Raw genomic sequence first — 20,881 nt, forward strand, 5'->3', positions numbered from 1 at the left:
AACCACTAGGCTACCACATCCCTACCACATTTCATGAATAGAACATTGGGCTAACTGTACTTTAAGTGACCAGTCAACAGATACGAATCCAATAGTCGAACCCTTACAATTTAGCCTTTGTCAAAGTCAAGCAGATCCCAATGCTTGCCCAATTTTCCTGCTTCCAAAACACATCATCTTTGTGAATTGACTGTTCACCTGCTGCCTAATATATCCCACCCCTTGACAAGTGCATCAAAATAAAGTGTTTCTCACTTCACCTGTAAGTGGTTTTATTATGATGTCTGATCTGTGTACAAAGTGTTTAACAGCGTGTGGTTTGTATATTCGACACGCCTAGTTTTGAGAAATACCTCAAACAGCTTCTTGTACCTAGAAATGAACTCCAGCCACCTAATTACATTTGTTGTTCTCACAACCCACTGCAATTACAAAACAACCAAATAATCAGGGATACAAAAATATTTTTAAAAGATTTATTTCACCCAAAAGCGCCCTGACTCGATTTCCTGTGCCTTTTTTTAAACTCTGAATAGGTAGATTTTGCAGAGACTCGTTTAACATTCTAGCATGTTACATAAACTCAAAAAAAATGAGCTAACAAAAAATGTGCTAAAAATGTGCTGCTCTATAGTTAAACGCACTCTATATTAACTATAAAAACAATTCAAGGGCTATCCATAGTGTCTTACATTTAACGGTACAACTGGCAGTTTTATTTAAAAAAAACAAAACAAAAAAAAAAAAAAACACTACAAATACTCTGATACTATGAGCAATTTAAGTATTATACTTTTGGTCTTTCGTATATATTTCCATATATATGAAAATTTCACATTTCCACATTTCCATACACATCTACTGTTAAAAAATAAAACAAAAATAATCTATCTGAAAGATTAAAACAGGTGTAAAAAAAAAAAAAAAAATAATAATAATAATTCAAGTTTGGCCTCCGTAATGCTGTGTAGTCATGAGGCTGTTTGGTGTGGTGGTTCCTGAATGAGCAAGAGTTTGAATGAGGGGTTGGAACCTGATGTGGCAGCTTTGTTGAGCTCTACAGTGTTCAGATACTTCCCTGATCAGACAGTGCTTTCAGTTTGGGAGAACAGTCATGTTCATATCAATACCACTGAATCATGGGTAGGGTATGGAGGGAGGGGGAGAGAGGGGAGCAGCACTTTCAGCTCGACCCTTCTGCTGCTTGTTACGATGCTTCCTGGAGCGCTTCTTTGCTGCAGTGTCAGTGCTGCTCCGGGCTCCAGGTTTGCGGCCACGTTTGGCGTGTTTAGTGGTGAGATCGGACTTCTGGGTGACCGCTGGTGTGGAATGCAGGTCTGATTCATCGTGCTCCTGGCAGCACAGCTGGTTGCTGGTGGGTTGTGCTCTCAGCATGCCCTCCTCATGGGCCTTACAGAAGGAGTTGGGACACCTCTGGCAGAAAGCCTCGGAGGGTTTGCCACACACATCACAGTGGTGCCAGGGGCAATCCCACCGACCTGCATATCACATGAACACAGTGAATGAGCTGCTCTCCTATTTGCCCCAGTCCCACAAATAACCCCTCTCAAAGGCTGTTTATAGGTTTGGTTATAAGCTAAGTTAATGGTTTCATTATCTGAGCATTCATTCATTTTCTACCGCTTATCCGAACTACCTCGGGTCACGGGGAGCCTGTGCCTATCTCAGGCGTCATCGGGCATCAAGGCAGGATACACCCTGAACGGAGTGCCAACCCATCGCAGGGCACACACACACACTCTCATTCACTCACACAATCACACACTAGGGACAATTTTCCAGAGATGCCAATCAACCTACCATGCATGTCTTTGGACCGGGGGAGGAAACCGGAGTACCCGGAGGAAACCCCCGAGGCACGGGGAGAACATGCAAACTCCACACACACAAGGCGGAGGCGGGAATCGAACCCCGACCCTAGAGGTGTGAGGCGAACGTGCTAACCACTAAGCCACCGTGCCCCCCATTATCTGAGCAGTTGATTATATTTTAAGTTCATTATTTAAACTGAATGATGTGATGCCCCACAGAAAAGGCTTTAGCATGATTATATTCTACTGCTAGATTTCTTCATTTAATCATTGAAAAGAATGAATTCTTGAGTTTATAAAACATTCCTGCAATTATATGAAATCGTGTCATATTTTGAAAGTTGCAGTTATACAAAGCCCAAAATTCGTCATATATCTGGGATGTGGGATTTAATATTTGATAACTGGATCACCAATAAAAAATAAAAATTCTGTTTTTAAATTTGAAAAACTAAGTACAGCTGTTACATTGAGCGATAACACTGTAGATACGTGGCTCACCAAACGGTCTCTTGGTTCGATCCAGGCAGGACAGGTGGTAAGCTTTAGTGCAGCCCTTGCGGTCACACAAAACCAACTGTCCTCCGTCGCCACAACGGAAACACTCATCCTCAGATTGCTTCTTCCCTTCACTTCGAGCACGTCGCCGCCTAGGTTTCTTCTTCTGTAGTTTGGCTTTGGGCTCTGAAGTGGGGGTGATCTGTGACACAGAGCACAGTTCCCTCTGTTTAAAAACGTTTAAAAAGGATTATCTAAAAAAAAAAACACTATACATTATTCTAGACTCAAGTCAACTGTACTCTATGATTTATATATAAGCTGATTAAAAATAACTAAGTCACACACTGGAGCTCAATGAATAAATATTGAAGTAAGAAATCTTTAACTTCAGAGTAATACATTTTAAATAGAGGCTTATCCAGCTTGCATGAATTTCATCACAGCAACTCAGTGTTATTCAGTAGTGTGTATAACCCCCACATGCCTGTATGTACTCCCACAAAAAGTCTGTGTGGCCCGCCAAGGATATTCTTCCCCAGACAATCAATGACTCACCACCAAAACGGTCAGCCTGATGATGCTGCAGGCAGCAAAATGTTCCACAAGGCATCTCCAAACTCTGTCACATGTGCTCACTGTGAACCCCATAATTAGTTTACTGGTTATTCTTCCTTGGAGCATTTTTGGTAAGTACTAACCACTGCATACCAGGAACAGCCCACAAGACCTGGCGTTTTGGAGCTGCTGAGACTTAGTCATCCAGCCGTCACAATTTGGCCATTAGATCCTTAACACTGGGTCAACACTGGGTCATCCATAACACTGGGATAAGCTCACCAAAACTAGAGTGCTAATTACAGAAAAATGTAGCCTGCTAGGCAGAATTCGGTGACGATAGCATGAATCAATAGATCCAACCTGCCTTGTGTCAACAGTCCAAGCCTGTGGGTGAGGTACTATCTTTTAATGGTCACTTCCAGCATGATAACGCACCATGTCACAAAGCACAAATACAGTTACTGAATCTAAATCCAGTAGAACAACTTCCAGTAGAACTGGGACCTGATGAAACATACACTTCACCGCATGACAGTGAACACACTGCAGATATTGTGTGATACATGTCATGAGAAAGTCATGTTTCCAAATCTTATGCAGTAAGTGCTATGAAGACTTTAAGCTCTTTTGAGAGCAAATGGAGTATTAACCCTATACCAAGTGTTATTATAGTGTTCCTAATAAAGTGAGCAGCAAGTGTATACTTATTAACTCTTAGTGGCTGCATAAAAGACAATAAAATCCACTCAAGTGTGAGGTAGAAAAAAAATACTGTTTACAATGTGACAATCGATCCACCTTCTAACCTTTAGTTTCTGTACATAAATGAAAAACTAAATTCATTTCTAGCTTTTTCCAGAAGGCATAAGGACTGTAACAGAGTAAGAGAGACCTACGAATTAACTACACTGTAGGTGCCTTTCTGAATCCAAAGCTCTTGGTCTTCATATCAAGTATATTATAAATGATTGAGCACTTCGAACATTGTGTGACTCACCTTGGGTCTGTCTCCTAGGAAGCCACTGCAGTTTGGTGCATCGCAGCGACAGACAGTCTTCTCATTCCCGAGACAGTCCAGATTATAGTTAAAAGTCAACTCTGTGCCTAGAATTTTAAAGCCAGCAAATATAATGAGCAAATAAACAAAAAAGCCTTTAAGCAAACGATGCACATATCAGGTAATAGGCATTACCAATAAAACAAACATTCTCTCACTATCGGGACCATTTAAGCTTCGCATGATTCATGAATTAGAGAATAATGAAAAAAAGAGAAAACAGGAAACGTCTAGTCGACTCTTGGTAATCGTGTTTCATAATTAACTACTAAACAGCACTTTTGTAACAACTACAGCTGTTTGAAACGTTCAGAATCCATTCTTGGGAGTATAAAAAAAATGATATTACTATAAAATTATATTATATTACAAGTGTTCAACATGGAGTAGACTAAAATACCTCAAGTGTCTACAATTTGGATGAAGATTTCACAAGATATTCCAGTGCCACAAAATATTAATTAAGCTGCAAAAACATGTTGAAACCAGCTATAATATAGAATATTTGAAATACTTTTATGCTTCTTTAGCTCTGTTTAGACATTTACATGTATATACGTATGTTCAAACTTTAACCTCAATTACAATTTTTTTTGCTTACTTTCATGGTTCATGTAGATTTTTCCTTAGTCACTTGTCTGTATATTTTGATTATTAACATGACACGACATGTACTGTAATAAATCTGAACTCACCTGCTGGAATGTCGCACACCGCAAAGAGACCCACACGTGTGTCTCCGTTCACAGTCCACTTCTGAGTCTCACAGTTAGGCTGGCAGCTGTGGTTCATGAAGCGGGAGTAGTTCCCTTTAGGGCCTGCGTCAATGATCCGGTCCTGCATCCACACACCGGGAATTAGTTCATGTTTTGTTTACAAGTATTTTGGTGTAATTACCGAGCACAGCTGCTGTATTTAGTACTGTAGGGACACAGAATGCTGCCCTGTGACACTCCCTAGTAAATATCATTCTTCTAGCTCTACTCTATGCTGTCCAGTAGGAGCCTTTTGTAGAACAATCCAATAAATTAAACTTCCTTTCATTTCATCACCCCCTCATACAATTATAGATCGAAGATGCCTGATCGTAGAGTAAATTAGTAACAAGTAATAAACTTTTAAATTGAAATTTTTTTTTTTCCGATTATTTACAGTCTTTAAAAAGAAATATTAATGAAAAATGAACATTTATTATTCTGTTTCATGGCATAATGCATCCATAAGATGACTGTGGTACTTACCTTATCAATGGTGAGCATGTAGAAATGTGTGATGTCATTTTCCTGGGCATATTTGATTCGGGCTCTGCACTCTTCCTCGTCGATTAGTTCCCCCACATACTCGTTTACAAACTCCCCCTGATTTACACATACACACATTGATAAGCATACAAAATAAAGCAAATTAAAATAGGTTCGTTATGGCAGCAATGTAAGACCATATTTTATTGTTAGTCCACAACAATGGAGTTCGCACCTTCTTGATGTCTCTGAGAGAAATAAGACCCCAGCCTTTGCCAGCTGTGCGAATGATCTTAGTCTCGGGGTAGAGACGCTTGGTGAAGTCTTGGTTCATGCAGCGAGCTCCGGCCGGACACACCTGAGGGTGACACTCATAAAGCAGCATGCGATTCAGGCACTCCGATTCAAAGCTGCATGGCCGCTCATCACTTGGCTTACAGTTGCACTTTGGGATCTCGGCGATGTCAGCTGTGTAGATCTGCACGTGCCCAACTGGTTTGTTGACCTGCAGAAAACAGGTTGGTTTTACCTTAACAATGACAGGGGAACTAAAACAGGATATATGAAAGGCAAACACATCATTTTGCACATGGGAAAAGAATTTATCAAAATGGAAGCAGCCAGTAAATATGTTCACTGCTGTTCATGAGGCCCAATTATTTATTTTTTTTTGCCTTGCATAAAAAAGTTCCTATAAAATACCTTGATATATTTGTAGGGAGGAGGTTTCCTGTTGTTCTCCTGGGCTTCTTTAGCTTCTCTCTCCATTTTGATCTGGTTAAACCGAGCCTCAGCCTCCAGGACAGCTAAAAGATACGACAAGGTACGACAAGGGGACAGGTAAAAACACTGATACGAATGAAAGGGCCTTATTTTAAAAAGTAGAAAAAGCTGTAAACGTCATTACCGTTCTTAAAGACCTTCCCAATGCCAGTCTTCTGGTTTCTGCTTGCCCTATCTCCCTCCATGTATGGGAACACACGGCCCTGGTGGGTCCAATAGTAATCTTTTGATCCAAAAAAATAAACAGGGAACTCTCCGATCTCATGACGTAGGTGTTGGATGTTCGTAGGAATGTTTCTGGGGTGACGGATTTCTGCTGGCCACCATCTGGTGTTTCAGTGTGGGTCAAAGGTCATAAAATGATTACTTACTCTTAACATATTGGATATGTCTAAATGTATTGAAAAAAAAATCCTGCAAAATGCTTGTGCTGGTGTCTGCAGGGTAATGAGTCCCTGTTGTGCACTGAAAGACACTTGCCTGTAATTGCCTAGTTTGACCCAGATGATGTCTCTGTACTTGGGCTTCTTGCCTGATCGGCAGTCGTAACAGAACCAGCTGCCATCAGGCATAGTGATATTTAGACAGTCAGGGTGGAAGGCAGCTGGACATGATTCACAGCAGAGGAGGCTGCCACCTACAGGCACAATTTAACAATACAAATACACATCACTGTTAACAAATCTATATACTGATTTGGTCACGTGAGCCTACGGCAGCTTTATAAAATGTAAACAAAAACACAACCATATAGTGCACGTCTCCTTTCCCTTCTAATCAGCGTTCTAAAACAGAAATAAACTGCCTTGGCTTACGCAAGGGAGTTTCTGCATTGCTAGCAGCATTTACAGGCAAACAGAGACACCTTGTAATGTACATTTAGTTATTAATGGCCAATTGTTCTTCTAACAGAGCATGTGACACTTTACCTGCTGATACCTACTCATACAAACATTATTCACTGCAGCTTTAATTGTTTTTTTTAATTAATCCTATACACATGGGAACTAATCACAAAATACATGTACATATTCAAATGATTATTGATAAAAGGCTTGCATGATAATTTTATTGTCCCTTATTACAGTTACCATGGCCAGTGAGGTTTATTCCCATTATATTAACAGACCTTCATGCATGGCAAGTTGTCACAAAAAAAAAAGTCCCCACGCCAATTAAAAATTCTTCCCTAAAAAGACAAAATAGTATTATAATTAAAAGTTGAATATAATGTTGCTATTCTTGACTACAAAACTGGTAATATTAGTGTACACACCAGTATTTTCTAAACTATCAATTCTGGATGATAAAATCATTTATGTGGATGCATTAAAATAGAAAATTATGAGCACGGAAAAACAACACCTCATAAGCCTCGTAATCAGGTTATTATCTCACCCTTAGAGCAGATGAAACACCAGCTGACATTGACATGGGTATGATGTCTGTAGCCTTTCTTAGGGTTGAAGTGATTGGTACATAACATAGTTGTGGGAGTCAGCGTCTCACTTCCTGCTGCTACGCATAGGTCTCCACTGTGGTACGCTACTGGGCAGCGCAAACAACGAATCATCTTTCCTAAAGCATACATAGAAAAGATTTATACCACCACAAAAGAAAATGCTACACGTGCTTAGTATATAGCAGCAGGGGTCCATAAATGAACAAGAGACTGCAGTACCTTTGGTGGCTTTTGCTGTACCACGGCCACTGCAGTGACAGCTGAGGCAAGTGTGTAGGGGACAGCGGAATCCTCGGTTATCAAAAACAGTCAAAGCGCTTAAACTTAAACATCTCTCATGGTAGAACCGACCACAGTGCAGGACACTGCAGCGTTTCAACTCTCTTTCAGATTTCTTACATGTGAAACACGCATGAACTCCTGTAACACAGGGAAAGCAATTTACAATGTGGAGAAAAATCAGTTCGAAACGGAGCGAGAAGGTTTAGGGGAAACTTTAGCTTACTCTAGCAATTCGGTTACCCTGCTTTCCCTAATGACATATGGTTTAATCTTAAGTTAAAAAATAGTTTTGAGGGCATCTTGGTGACTGCAGGGCTCTTGGTAATGTGTCCCATACCTGTGCGGCATGCAGTGCAGAGCACCTTGTCTGACGATTGGTCTAAACCCAAACACTGCAGGTGGTATGAACCATGGCATTGTCCTTCACACGTCACCAGATCCTCACTTGTCTTTTCACAAACCTGTATATACAATAAAAAAAAAACAAACAAACAAAAAAACATTCTTGCATGGAACAATAACAGAAACCTACCAAATATGATCATAATGTATGCGTACACTAACCTGACACACACTCTCTTTTTTATTACTGACTGCACGCTCAGCCTTCCTGGTAGCATGGGCTTCATCGGTGGGAGAATCTGGTCTTTCCTGATATGAATTCTGTATCACAATGGAGTAGATGTTTGGTTAAATTGCTCTACAGCAACATCAAAAAGGAATATACATCTTATATAGTTGTTTAGATTTCAATTACGCTGACTTATTAGCTTTTAGTCTGTAGTGTGATCTAATCACAAATTTGGGCTCACAATAAAGAGAAGCTTATCTCTAGTACTACCTGGATTGATGGGCCATGCTTCTTGGATGAAACCGATAGCGTCTGGTTGCTAGGGTCCTCGTTTTTATTCCTAATCCATCTGCCCTTGTTTTGAGGCTCTACCACTGAACCAGATATGTAGCAAACAAGCAAGATTTCTTTAGAAACATACCACAATGTGAATAATGGACCAAAGCATCAAACAAGCAAGTAATTAATTTCCTCATTTACCCGAGATGGGTGTTTTGGATCTCTTTTTTTTCTCATTGATGGCAGATTTTTGCCTCTTTCGCTTTTGCATACTGACGGATGGCTCAGGTGCCTGTGCAAGTAGAAGAGAAAAAACAACCAGGCCGTCAAAACCTACAATAAATCTTACATAATTATATCGAGCTGAAAAAAATCATTCATCATGAACTTAACTACGTTGGCCCTAAAAAAATCTGCTATGTTGTCCACAGAACAATACCTGGGTTATAGAAGTAAAATTTAATACTGTTAGTCAAATAATGCTTCTAATACTACTGATCAGATTAACGACAGCAATCTTTAATAATGATCAAACCTTTTGCGTCTCGTGCCACTTTAAACTGCCCCCAAGCTTGGCCTTTTTCCTGGGTTGAGGTACATCCTCCACATTGGGCTCCTCAAGTGCACGCTTTGAGGCCTTCTTCATGACTAAACACAGGACAGATTTTCTTACTAGACAGCTCAGCTGACCAAAAAATAGAACATGATAATGTTGTTCCAGTATTACAAAGGTTTAGATTATGCAGACAAAATCAACCTTTGAAAACAGCATCTGTCTTATTCTTTTTAAGTTTTTTCTTCATCTTGCAGACTTCAGCATCTTTAATTAGAGACACAGAATATTTATCACAACAATTAAACATTTACAATTCGACATTTACTCAAACATGTCAAAAAAGCAAACAAAGTGTGCAAGGGACTGCCGATCCTACATTCTCACCTAAAATCACTGGCTTTAGTAATTCTGTGTTTAGTCTTTCAGCGGTAATAGCAGATGCCTTAATTTTCTTCCTTTTCAGGGAGCTTGGAGCAGCTGGAAATTTCTGCTTGAGTTTTCGCAGTTTCTTCTGGGATGCTTGAAACTGTGGGTCGATTTCAGCAAATAATACATCCTACACAAATATAGATTTTATGGATGAACTGAAACACCCTGGACAACAATAACAACAATAGAACGGGGGGAAAAATGCAACACCTGATTCAGAGAGGAATCTTTTGTGAATATTCCAGATTTATTCGTTGTCGTCTCAACAGGCTCAAGCTGATCTGCAGCAATTTGCATTTCCTGAAAAAGAAGTCAAATTTGTTGCAAGAAAGATAAACTAAGAGTAAATCAGGACTTACAAAACTCATAACTGCACACACCTGCACACCAGTGTCAATATGAGGGAGATCCACAACAGGAACCGCTTTCTTTCTCCTTTTGCAAAGAGCATTCTTCTCCTTGTGGCTGCATTGTCCCCTGCTGGCTGGGACTTTAGGTGCTTTAGCAGCAAGGGACGTTTTCCTTGCTGAAGTGCTGCTGTTGGTGGGAAGGGGAGGAGTAAGATGGTTGCTCGGTGTCTGTACGGTGATGGGGCTGGACTGAGTGGAGTCTGGCGGAGTGAGACTAGCTGTATCTGGAAACTCTTCATGATTCTGCTGCTGCTGCTGGTTGCACTGAAGTTCCTCCAGAATACAAGAATTGAACCGTGGTTGGTTGCCTTCATATGTGAAGCTGAACTTGGCCAGGCGCTCCTCTACAGGCAAAGCTACTGCCTCTGTTGCCTGGGAGATACCCGTATCCCACGGTATCCGCACTTTACGTGGAATCTGCAGCTGAAGACATTAAGCCGAAAAAAAAAAAATAGCAAGAGTCACATATAATACAAATACTTTACTGAATAAGCTATGCACAAAGAGTATCAGTACCTTCTTGCCATCAGAGGGGACAGTGGTTTGTTTATTTCCACGGCACAGGGTTTGGTATTGCTCTTTCTCAGAGAATATGACCAAGTTCTTCCCAGGAACATATCCTCTCTCTGGTGTGTCGCTAAAATACTGTATATGGTAAAATAATCCTCTGCAATTGTTTGCTGTTGGAGAGAAAAATAAATGATAACCAATGCATTAAATGAAAATGCCTATGCTCCTTTAACGTTACATGACCAATCTGTCTCTGGTCCTTACCATTCTCTCTGAAGTGAAGGTTGAACTCTGGGTCTGTAGTGATCATGCATGGCCACCATGGGTATCCACAGACTTTAGCCCAGACAATATCTCCGACAGAAAACTGCACATGGGGTTGCTCCTCTGTTAGTAATGTCTCAGCATCACCCACACCCTGAACCACAGTAGCCTCACCAGTATCTAACACAGGCTGTGGGGAAGATAAAATCAATCAACTTATATTAATGTTTATACTGTTTTAATGTTTATACTTATGTTTGGGTATAAGAATAGGCTCACAGAAACTCTTACAAATCATACGTAGGTCCATAATGCATGAAATATTCTACAACCTAACTGCTTGAGGTGATGCAATTAGTCAGTTTGCAAATTCTCATTAAAATACATTTTAATTGCACAATTCAAACTACTGTTTATATCACATTTTTCCCTGTCATGTTGATAAATAAACAAACAAAAACATTTGTATTAACCCTCCTATTGTCCTCCTATACAAATTAGGAGCGCTGAGTCAACTTGACCTTGTCTGTTTTGACTGCTTATAAAAAATTAAGTATATATATCAGTCTTTTTTTCACCTTTTTAGTCAAACTTGTTTCCAACATATTAACATATTTTGCAAAAAAAATAAAATTTATATTTGGTATAATAAACCTTATTTATATACATAAATGCTTAATTTTTTAGTTTAAAAAAAAAAAACAGAAATTTTGAATTATTTTCACTATAGAGACACAAAATTTGATGCACAATTACAGGCTGGTATATTTCAAGGGCAGGAGATTGTTTTGAAACCATTTTGACCATTTTTAATGTCAGCAAATAATAAAACCTGTTTTTTGTGTAGCTTTTTTTTTTCCTGGAGGCCTAATGAAATGCAATGCCCAATATGTGTGTGTGTGCGTGTATGAGTGTGTGCATGTGTGTGTATGAGTGTGTGTGTGTGTGCGCGCGCGCGCGTGTATGTGTGTGCGTGTGAAATGTTTACAAATGTGTAGCTTTTGTTTTGTCTGGAGGCCAACTGAATTGCAATGCCCAATGCTTTGAACAGTGTTTGACTGTGTGTGTGTGTGTGTGTGTGGGGCATCATTTCGGTAGATCATATTTTGCCCTCTGCTAGGTGAAGGCATATCAAAAATGTGAAATATTTACAAATGTTTGGCTTTTTTTTCTTTCTGGAGGCCTAATGAAATGCAATGCCCAATTTGTGTGTGTGTTTGTGTGCATGTGTGTGGGGTGTGAGTGTGTGTTTTGGGTGCCTGTGTTAGTGGATATTTTATGTGTGCATTTTTGTGTCTGTATTTATGTTCATTGCGCTGAAAAGGGCAAAAGTGTGACCTATTGCCCCACTAAATGTGGCCGGGTCAAAATGACCCAAGCTGTTCCAAAACGCAATATACAGTATATATTGTTCTGATCACACAGTTCAACGAAAATAGACAAAATTAAATTTGCTTGCAAAGTTCATAATTTAGAAAAATCTTGCTAAATTTCAGGCAAATGTGTTGAAGAAAACCCAAGTTATGACACATTAAAATCTTCCAACCGGGTCAAAAAGACCCAGGGAAAATAGTAAGGTTAAACAAAGAATCAAAGTCATACCATGCCATTCGAAGTTATACAAGTAGGTACATCAATGACAGTAGCATCATTGGATTCGGAAATCAGGACATCTGACTCCGGGGCAAGGTCATATGACTCTCTGGACTTTTCAAATGGTTCCATGGTGTGTGTGAAAGTTGATCTCTCAGAGCCATTAACAGCAGGCTCGAGGGGGTGCCGTCTGTTTGGTGGCACTTTCTTCACTGGTCCCCTCAACTTGATTCCTTCATTTATAGCATTTGCAGGAGCTAGCATACCATCTGACAAAATTAAAGTTGCATTTGTTTCCTCTGTGCCATCTTCTCCATAGCTAGCTTCGTACCTGCTTGGTGGTGGTGATTTTCCATTAGGTAAATGTTTGGTTATTTTAAGTGTGAGCTCAGGGGAGGAGTCAGGCTTCCTTTGCGGGCTGCCATGCTGAGGTCCAGACTCTACCGCTTTAAGAAGGGGCGATCCAGGGGGGGAAGTGCAGAACTTTGACATTGTCTCCTGATCACCATTGAAGAAACGAGATGTCAAATCCTTCAGATGTTCATGAGTGTGGTTATGGTTGCCAATTTTCTGCAAAACACCATCATGGGGTGTGGCTGCTAGCTGAGTAGCAGCTTTATCCATTAGAGCAGGATCTGTGATTCCATCACCTCGTCCCTTACATCCACATGGTGAATCAGATAACTGTTTCATACTGGTAGGGTTCTTTGGCTCAGGCATTGCAGGTAGAGATCCTCCCTTACTGTCCATTGGTGCCACTCAGATCTGTTGTAATATGAAGCACAAATGTTTTCAAATTTAGCTGTTCTTTAACAAATCAATTCCTCCTTTTGAGAATGAATAAGACAAGAAGAAAAATTACATCCAAATCCATAAACCTTATATATATTTTTTTTTATTATTGTTTCTGGATTTGCTCATTCAAAAAACACTCAATTTGCATGAACTTACCAGCCCAAAACCACATTATACTGAGATACGATCTGACTTCTATAATATATATTATACTGTGATCATTGGCACCACTGACTCAAAGTGTCCATGTTAAATGAAATGGGGATTCGGTCCATAAAGATGGCTTCCCTCTTCAGGCTGCAGTGAGTGGGGGCCTGATTAGTTTAATGCTGACTTAAATGTCGTTTACTTAGTAATGAAAAATATTAAGTGTTAGATTATAGGGCCCTAATGGACAAAGGACATAAAATGCAACATAAACTTAATCAGTTGCAAAAGGATTCGCTGTATGACGACTTTCATTGTCACTCAGTATATGGATCAGACTATAAATAAGACTATGGATCAGACTATAAATAGGACTATAAATAAGACTATGGATCAGACTATAAATAAGACTATGGATCAGACTATAAATAAGACTATCGATCAGACTATAAACAGGACTATGGATCAGACTATAAATAAGACTATAAATAAGACTATGGATCAGACTATAAATAAGACTATAAATAAGACTATGGATCAGACTATAAATAAGACTATGGATCAGACTATAAATAAGACTATCGATCAGACTATAAACAGGACTATGGATCAGACTATAAATAAGACTATAAATAAGACTATGGATCAGACTATAAATAGGACTATGGATCAGACTATAAATAGGACTATGGATCAGACTATAAATAAGACTATAAATAAGACTTTGGATCAGACTATAAATAAGACTATCGATCAGACTATAAACAGGACTATGGATCACACTCAGCTTTAAGTGTGAAGTTGCTTTGGCAAGAATTATATTTTGATGAACATAACGAAAAATAAAATATAGGTGGAAAAATCACGTCCAACTAACTTTTAAGTACGATAACGGAGAAGTAATCTATTGTCATTGAAAACGGTCACTCAGTCGCCTCGTTATCCAGGTGAGAAACCTATTGATATTAATAGCCTACGGTGACAAAAATCAAGCCTCCCTAATGGCTCTTAATGCACTTTCCATAATAGTCCACTTTAATGCAAATAGCCCTCACACAAAGCTGTCTTTGCACACCAACAGTCTTCAGACACCTCGCTAACACTGAGCCAAATTAAACGCTACTCTTATAGCTCTGAATTTCTAGCCGATTAGCAAAGAGTCAGCGACAAACAATAACAAAATGACGTTAGCAGCGCGGCTAAAAATAATTACAAATAGCTAACAACCAGGGCGCTAGGTAGCTAACTAGCAATAATAAGCACATAGCTGTTTAATGCGATAAATAAATATTATCGTCACAGCACGAATACAGACAGACAATTTTACTAAAACCACCAAAACCCCCTGGTTGCAGAGAGGCAGTGAACGTCACATCTGATTAACACAGCAAAGGGAGCTAATGCTAATTTGACTGACAATCCAGGTTAAGATGCTAGTTAGCTTATTAGCTTATACACACTACGGGGATATTTCTAGAGATAAACACACCGATTACACTTCTGTAACGCTACAACAACGTTCATGAGACCAAACACAGGTCGTGCGACATCAACGTGTATTATTATCTTAAATAACCTGTTTGAAGCATCGCGTTACTCCGACCTCTATTCATTCGAGTTGAAGCTTTGAGGAGACTCTCGCTCCAATCAGCGCGAAAAATACTCACTTCCGATTGGTTGACGGCAGCTGCTCCGTTCAACCGGCCTTTTCAAATATGTTCCGCTCTCCCTCGCGACACAGCATCTTCAAAAATAAACAACGAAATGTCCTCGCAAAACTACAGAAATCAGAACTCACGCCAAATAGATAAGCATCCGAGGTAATTTGTTTTTGTTTCTTCGGAAAAAAAAACTACGTCGATAAGTCAAACAGGCCGCCAAGCGAAATGAACAAACTGGAGGGCATCCTTACCGAGTGACGTCAAAGGAAAGAAGGCGGTGCGCGCGACGTGGTTGCCAGATTCATCCGAATAATATAATATAATAGTGCTGGGTAGAGTGGGTTTTATACGAGAATCTCGTTAGCTATTTATTTTTAAGGAGAAACGCGTTACGGGAAATAACGTAATAAAAGCAGACTCGACAACAATACGAATGCTGCAAAAATATCCTTTTTTTTTTACCAAATTACTGCTATACGTCTGAAATATTAGTGGACACAGCGAATAAACAAAAGAACAAAACAAACATGCTGAATAAATGTATGTATAGTGTATTTAATTTAACGACTAGAGACAGTTATACTACTAATGCTATTACTATTACTACTACTACTACTAATAATAATAATCAATGGTTAAATAAACAATGTCTGGCAACCAATAAATAAGCGCGCCAGAATTTCTCTCCAATGGCAATCCTCCAGGAGACCGTTTCTATGGAAGCTCATTTTCGCCATTAAAAAAAAATAAAGCCGTGTATACAGTGGCGTCACTAGGTCCTTTTTAGGGAGGCTTTACCTCTAAACTTCTGCCCAGCCCCCCTAAAAAAATTATTTGGTTAATTATTTTTTGATCGCTTCAGTCCCCTTTAAAAACGCATTTGAAGCGGCGACAAGCCGCGTCCTGTTTCGGCTCCTCCCCTGAACCGAGTCTGCGTGGATGCAGCGCGTTTTTCAATCCGCAGGGACGCCGAGCAGAGCGAACATCAGAGAGTACAAGGTGTGTGTGCTTTTATTGATGGATTGCTATGATATGACATCTGCATTGGTGCAGTTCATGTAATTGCAGTTTACTGGACCAATACACAGTTCGGTTTCTCATCCAATGCGTCTTCGCTGCGTTCAACTTCAGCCCTTATCACAGTGTGATAGTTGTTTTTTCTTCCAACAAAAAAGAAGCGATTAACACCCATGAAAACATACTTTAGAAAACGACCATGAATTATTTTAATTGACCTTTTAAAATGTAAAACATATCATTGTGTATTTCGGCATTACAAATATGCAGCCATGCACAGAAATGATTAAAGACACATCATTATATTGTCTGAAAGCACTAAATGGCACAGAGAGAGAAACATCATGTGGAGTTATTTTGTTTTGTATTATTAAACATAATTTTAATTATATATATATGAATCATTAGTGTATCATGATACATATATTAGAGTAAGAGTAAAGGGATTTGGGATTTTTTTTAAGTAATTGATTTATAGAAGTGGCAAATTGATAATTCATGTTGTTATTTTTAATAAATAGAAATAAATATAGAACATATTAAACATATTGCCAATAGACAATTTCATTAATACAGGTTTTGTCTATATTCTTAATGAATATTATCGGTTTAGTTAAATGATTTGAAATGAAATAAATTTTCACGGGGTAACTTGATGTATAACCAACCGTATTGTTGATTATAAAGGCTAAAAAGCTAAAAAAAAAAATTATATTTCATTGTAGATGGATATACGACATTTTTTCTTGTCGTGCAGGAGTAGGTCTGCAAATGAGCAACAGTCAGGTGAGAATATTAAACTGTGTTCCAAAGATTCATTGCAGTCATTGAACATTGAACTTATGTTGTTTTAATTGGTCAGAGCAGGCTCCATCAACTGGCAGTTATGGCCATCGAGAAAGATGTCGTTGAGCAATTGGACCATGATAAAATTATCAACAGGTTTGCTACTCTTAAGGAGAGAAGACACAGGTTGATGGTCCCAATGAAAGACCAGTAACTGGGCTGCAAAAACTTTGTCCCTGCTTCTCACAAGCTGCTTCATTTTCGCTTGTTTTTCATTCCTTCTGATAGTTAACCACAGTCCATTGTCCAGCCTCATACATGTGTTGTTTATATTACTGATATGCATAGTCAATGTTTATGGCTTTTATGTTATTTTCTGGTTAAAAGTTGGTTAAAAGTTTATTTTATTTTGTCAAAAAAGTTCCTTATCTGAGGTGTTTATGTGAGCATAGAAATGCAAACAGTAAAATGTTGTGTTTGTACTGGAAACGTGTGTACGTGTGTTTGTACAGTGAGTAATGAATCAGGAAGTCTTCATTGTAAAAAAAAAAATTACATTCACAACTCAAAATTTTCTAGTGATTGGTCACATCTAAATTTTTCATTTTTTTACAGTGAAATACAGGGAATACAATGGAATAGTGGATTGCAATAAGGTTAGTAGGATACAACCCTACCCTGGGGGCTGAGCCCCCCACAATTCATTCATTCATCTTCTACCGCTTATCCGAACTACCTCGGGTCACGGGGAACCTGTGCCTATCTCAGGCGTCATCGGGCATCAAGGCAGGATACACCCTGGACGGAGTGCCAACCCATCGCAGGGCACACACACACACTCTCATTCAGTCACCCAATCACACACTAGGGACAATTTTCCAGAGATGCCAATCAACCTACCATGCATGTCTTTGGACCGGGGGAGGAAACCAGAGTACCCGGAGGAAACCCCTGAGGCACGGGGAGAACATGCAAACTCCACACACACAAGGTGGAGGCGGGAATCGAACCCCGACCCTGGAGGTGTGAGGCGAACGTGCTAACCACTAAGCCACTGTGCCCCCCCCCCATGAAAATTCTAGAATCTCCCCTGCGTGTATAGTGTACCAGAGAGAAGTAAACTCACTACATTGTTACCTATTGTTTTGTTAGAATATTCAGACATTTAAGAAATAATAACACTGTATAAGACACGAATAAGAAATCTATGTATATGTAGTGGATTATGCAGTGGATTATAATTATAATTATATATTGTGTGGTGGAAGGACCACCATCACACGATGTTTTCATCTGGTGTGTAGTTCCCTCTAAATCACCCCACTGCTCACTATCACTGTGCTATTACAGATGCGGTAATAGTGAGCTGCAGCCATGGGGACGCCATGTGAAGTTACTACGCATGCGCCAACTGCACGAGTTTTCAACAGGGCCACTAGTGAGAATCATCACTGCTCTGTAGCCCACAGAACTAAAACTACCTGTGTGCTGGGTTTCATATCAGTCAAGTCACTTGTGTTATTAATAACGTTATCATAAAACGTTTATAAGAGTTTATAATAGTTCCCAGTGAAAGAGTCAAATAATAATTGTGGGATAATTTACACCTTACATTTTGCAAATAGTGAGCTACTTTTCTGTACACAAGTATTACAACTTTGTGTGTGATATACAAGGTAACACACCAGGAAGAATATTAAAGTTTATATATATATATAAAAGCATCCATCTTGTACATGTTAAGGCTATAATATGTTATTCATGGGTTCAGCAGTGTTAGCAGATTAGCATCATCCACAATTATTTGTTTTGATCACTCTGGTGTGTGTCGGAAAATAACAACAACAACAACAACAACAACAACAATAATAATAATAATAATAATAATAATAATAATAATAATAATAATAATAATAATAAACACTTATTTGGTCTAAGGTCAATGGCGTGAACCTGATCACACAGTGCACAAGGTTATCACAAGTAATAAGGTTCTATAGCCCAAGGGCATGGGACAAGAATTCGGGACTTTACCGGATTTAGACATTTTTTAAAGGTTGAAAAGCCAATCAGTTCCTCTGTTTCCCCTTTACTGCGCATGCGTGAAAATCGTTTTTCGCAACTTTCTGCATTGAACCGCGCGTGCGTTCGTTCTCATCGAGTAATTTTCATCAAAATAAGGCATATTTCGCGTGCTTTTCTTGATAGTTTGCATTTAGTCTCTATAGGCTTTAATGTCTTATTATAAGAAGTTATATTGCTTAAAAACTTTATAATAACTTTAAATAAAGTGTATTTATTTAAATTACAGTCTGGGGATCAATAATGCACAAGCTGATGCTTAACCATAACTCCACCGCCACACAGACAAACAGTATGTTTAATTGATAAATGTAATTAAATTCTATTTATACAACAACTAATCAAACATAAATAAATCCGACAAAATGCAAAACCTTATTCAAACATAAATAGCAATAACATTATAGAAAAACTAAATAGAATCATAATAAAAGTGACTTCTTGTTCAAATGAGCATATACAGTACAAGTGTATCATTCTAGTTTTCAGTACATACTGAGCAATAAAAATGTTCCTCTGCTGATGGGTTGCCAACACGTGACTGGTGGTACCACCTGTCACATCCATCACAGGCAATCTGAACGATCATAAAATGAATCAATCATTACTATGTTTTATTTAAAAAGAAAAGTTTTTCAATAAAAAAGTCCCATTACCAACACAGGTGTCAATTCTGTATCATTTGTGTTGATTTCTTCCCCACAGAACTGACACAAAACACTCAAATCCTCTAAGAAAGTGTATAGGGATAAATCAGATTTCAAATCAAATCAGATTTCGAGACTGAATTAATTATACATTAATCAGCTTTAACATTAAAGCCACTGACTGGTGTCAGAATAACATTGATTATGTCATTACAGTGGGACCTGTAAAGAGGTGGGATATATTAGACAGCAAGCAAGCAGTCAGATCTCAAAATGTAGGAATACAGCCAAGCATAAGAATATGAGTGACATTGACAAGATCTCGGTCATTGGTTCTAATATTATGGCTGATGGGTGTATCTGTATCTAACACCTTTTTACATCTAATAATCAGCAGCATTTATAATAGTAACATTTTTGTTTTTTCAAGTGTTTGCAAACTTACACCAACTAACTATCAATTTTATAGAAGAGTCACAAGGAGGTTTGAAATAATGAATATAAATTACCTTGATTTCTGCTTTAGTTGGTTCTGCTCTCTTTAATTAAGTCACACAGGCTTAATTACTAATTAGAAAATGAACCTTTTGCAGTGTGTAATTGAACAAATTCCTCACCATAATCCTAACCCTAGCTCTTACCTGTTTCCTGAACAAGGGTCACTGCCATTTCTTTTCTCATATGATTTATTGTTTTCTCTGTATTTGAGAAGGTGAGAGGCTGGTCTCCTAGGATTCTTTCTCCAAATTGAAAACAGGTATTTTAAGCAAACTTAACACATATATTACACATATACCACATAATGTGCCATCACGTTGCAACGTATCACGTATACGTATAATGTGACATGAACTTTAATTTGTTTTTTGTACTTTATGAGGAGTAAATGGAGTAAAGTTCATGTCACATTATACGTATAAATACCCTTAACATTTGTTACCTTGTGCTTTCCAGGCACTTGTTCACCTTTGTTTTTGATTCTCCCATGGGATCCAAAAATCATTTTGGGATGGATAAATGACCTACAGATTTAATAATTCACAACCTGTGTATTAGTGTTTGTATATTTAATTAACTTTCAAAACAGTTAATATCCTTTTATTTCTATTTTAATGAAGAAGTGTTTTTAATATTTGATGTGTTAAATCTGTGCTTTTTCATTTACATTTACATTTACAGCATTTGGCAGACGCCCTATATAAGAATATACCTCAATTCTTCTGAAGGCTCTGACTCTAACCTTTACTTATGTTACATTAATACAATTATTTGTTCAACCACCAAAATAATGTTCAATGATACATGTCATCCTCACCTTACATGAAAGGGTGACTACATTCAGTCATCGAATATATGGAAAATGAACCAATACGGATAACCTCGCTATTTTTCATGTATATAATTATTCGTCTTACCTC

At 38.5% G+C, this 20,881-nt stretch overlaps 1 protein-coding gene across 3 annotated transcripts; it reads right to left on the reverse strand.

Moving 5' to 3' along the window:
• Positions 1 to 462: 462 nt before the first annotated feature.
• On the reverse strand, positions 463 to 15,199 carry nsd2 (nuclear receptor binding SET domain protein 2). Of its 3 annotated transcripts, none has more exons than XM_060872230.1 (24): positions 14,938 to 15,199; positions 12,338 to 13,093; positions 10,736 to 10,925; positions 10,478 to 10,641; positions 9,932 to 10,384; positions 9,762 to 9,851; positions 9,507 to 9,678; positions 9,324 to 9,386; positions 9,102 to 9,214; positions 8,768 to 8,858; positions 8,558 to 8,661; positions 8,281 to 8,379; positions 8,054 to 8,177; positions 7,654 to 7,854; positions 7,371 to 7,550; positions 6,453 to 6,609; positions 6,097 to 6,299; positions 5,892 to 5,995; positions 5,425 to 5,694; positions 5,190 to 5,306; positions 4,644 to 4,785; positions 3,889 to 3,995; positions 2,334 to 2,532; positions 463 to 1,499 (listed from the first exon to the last, which is right to left on the reverse strand). In XM_060872230.1, the coding sequence occupies exons 2-24, from the start codon at positions 13,076 to 13,078 to the stop codon at positions 1,138 to 1,140; spliced, it is 4,446 nt and encodes a 1,481-aa protein (XP_060728213.1). In that variant the 5' UTR covers positions 13,079 to 13,093; positions 14,938 to 15,199; the 3' UTR covers positions 463 to 1,137. The 3 variants fall into 3 exon arrangements, with proteins under 3 accessions (XP_060728213.1, XP_060728214.1, XP_060728215.1); XM_060872231.1 differs by having other exon boundaries at positions 14,847 to 14,943; XM_060872232.1 differs by lacking the exon at positions 14,938 to 15,199 and adding an exon at positions 13,280 to 13,306.
• Positions 15,200 to 20,881: the final 5,682 nt, after the last annotated feature.

This window comes from Tachysurus vachellii, chromosome 6, assembly GCF_030014155.1.
Source record: "Tachysurus vachellii isolate PV-2020 chromosome 6, HZAU_Pvac_v1, whole genome shotgun sequence".
NCBI lineage: Eukaryota > Metazoa > Chordata > Actinopteri > Siluriformes > Bagridae > Tachysurus > Tachysurus vachellii.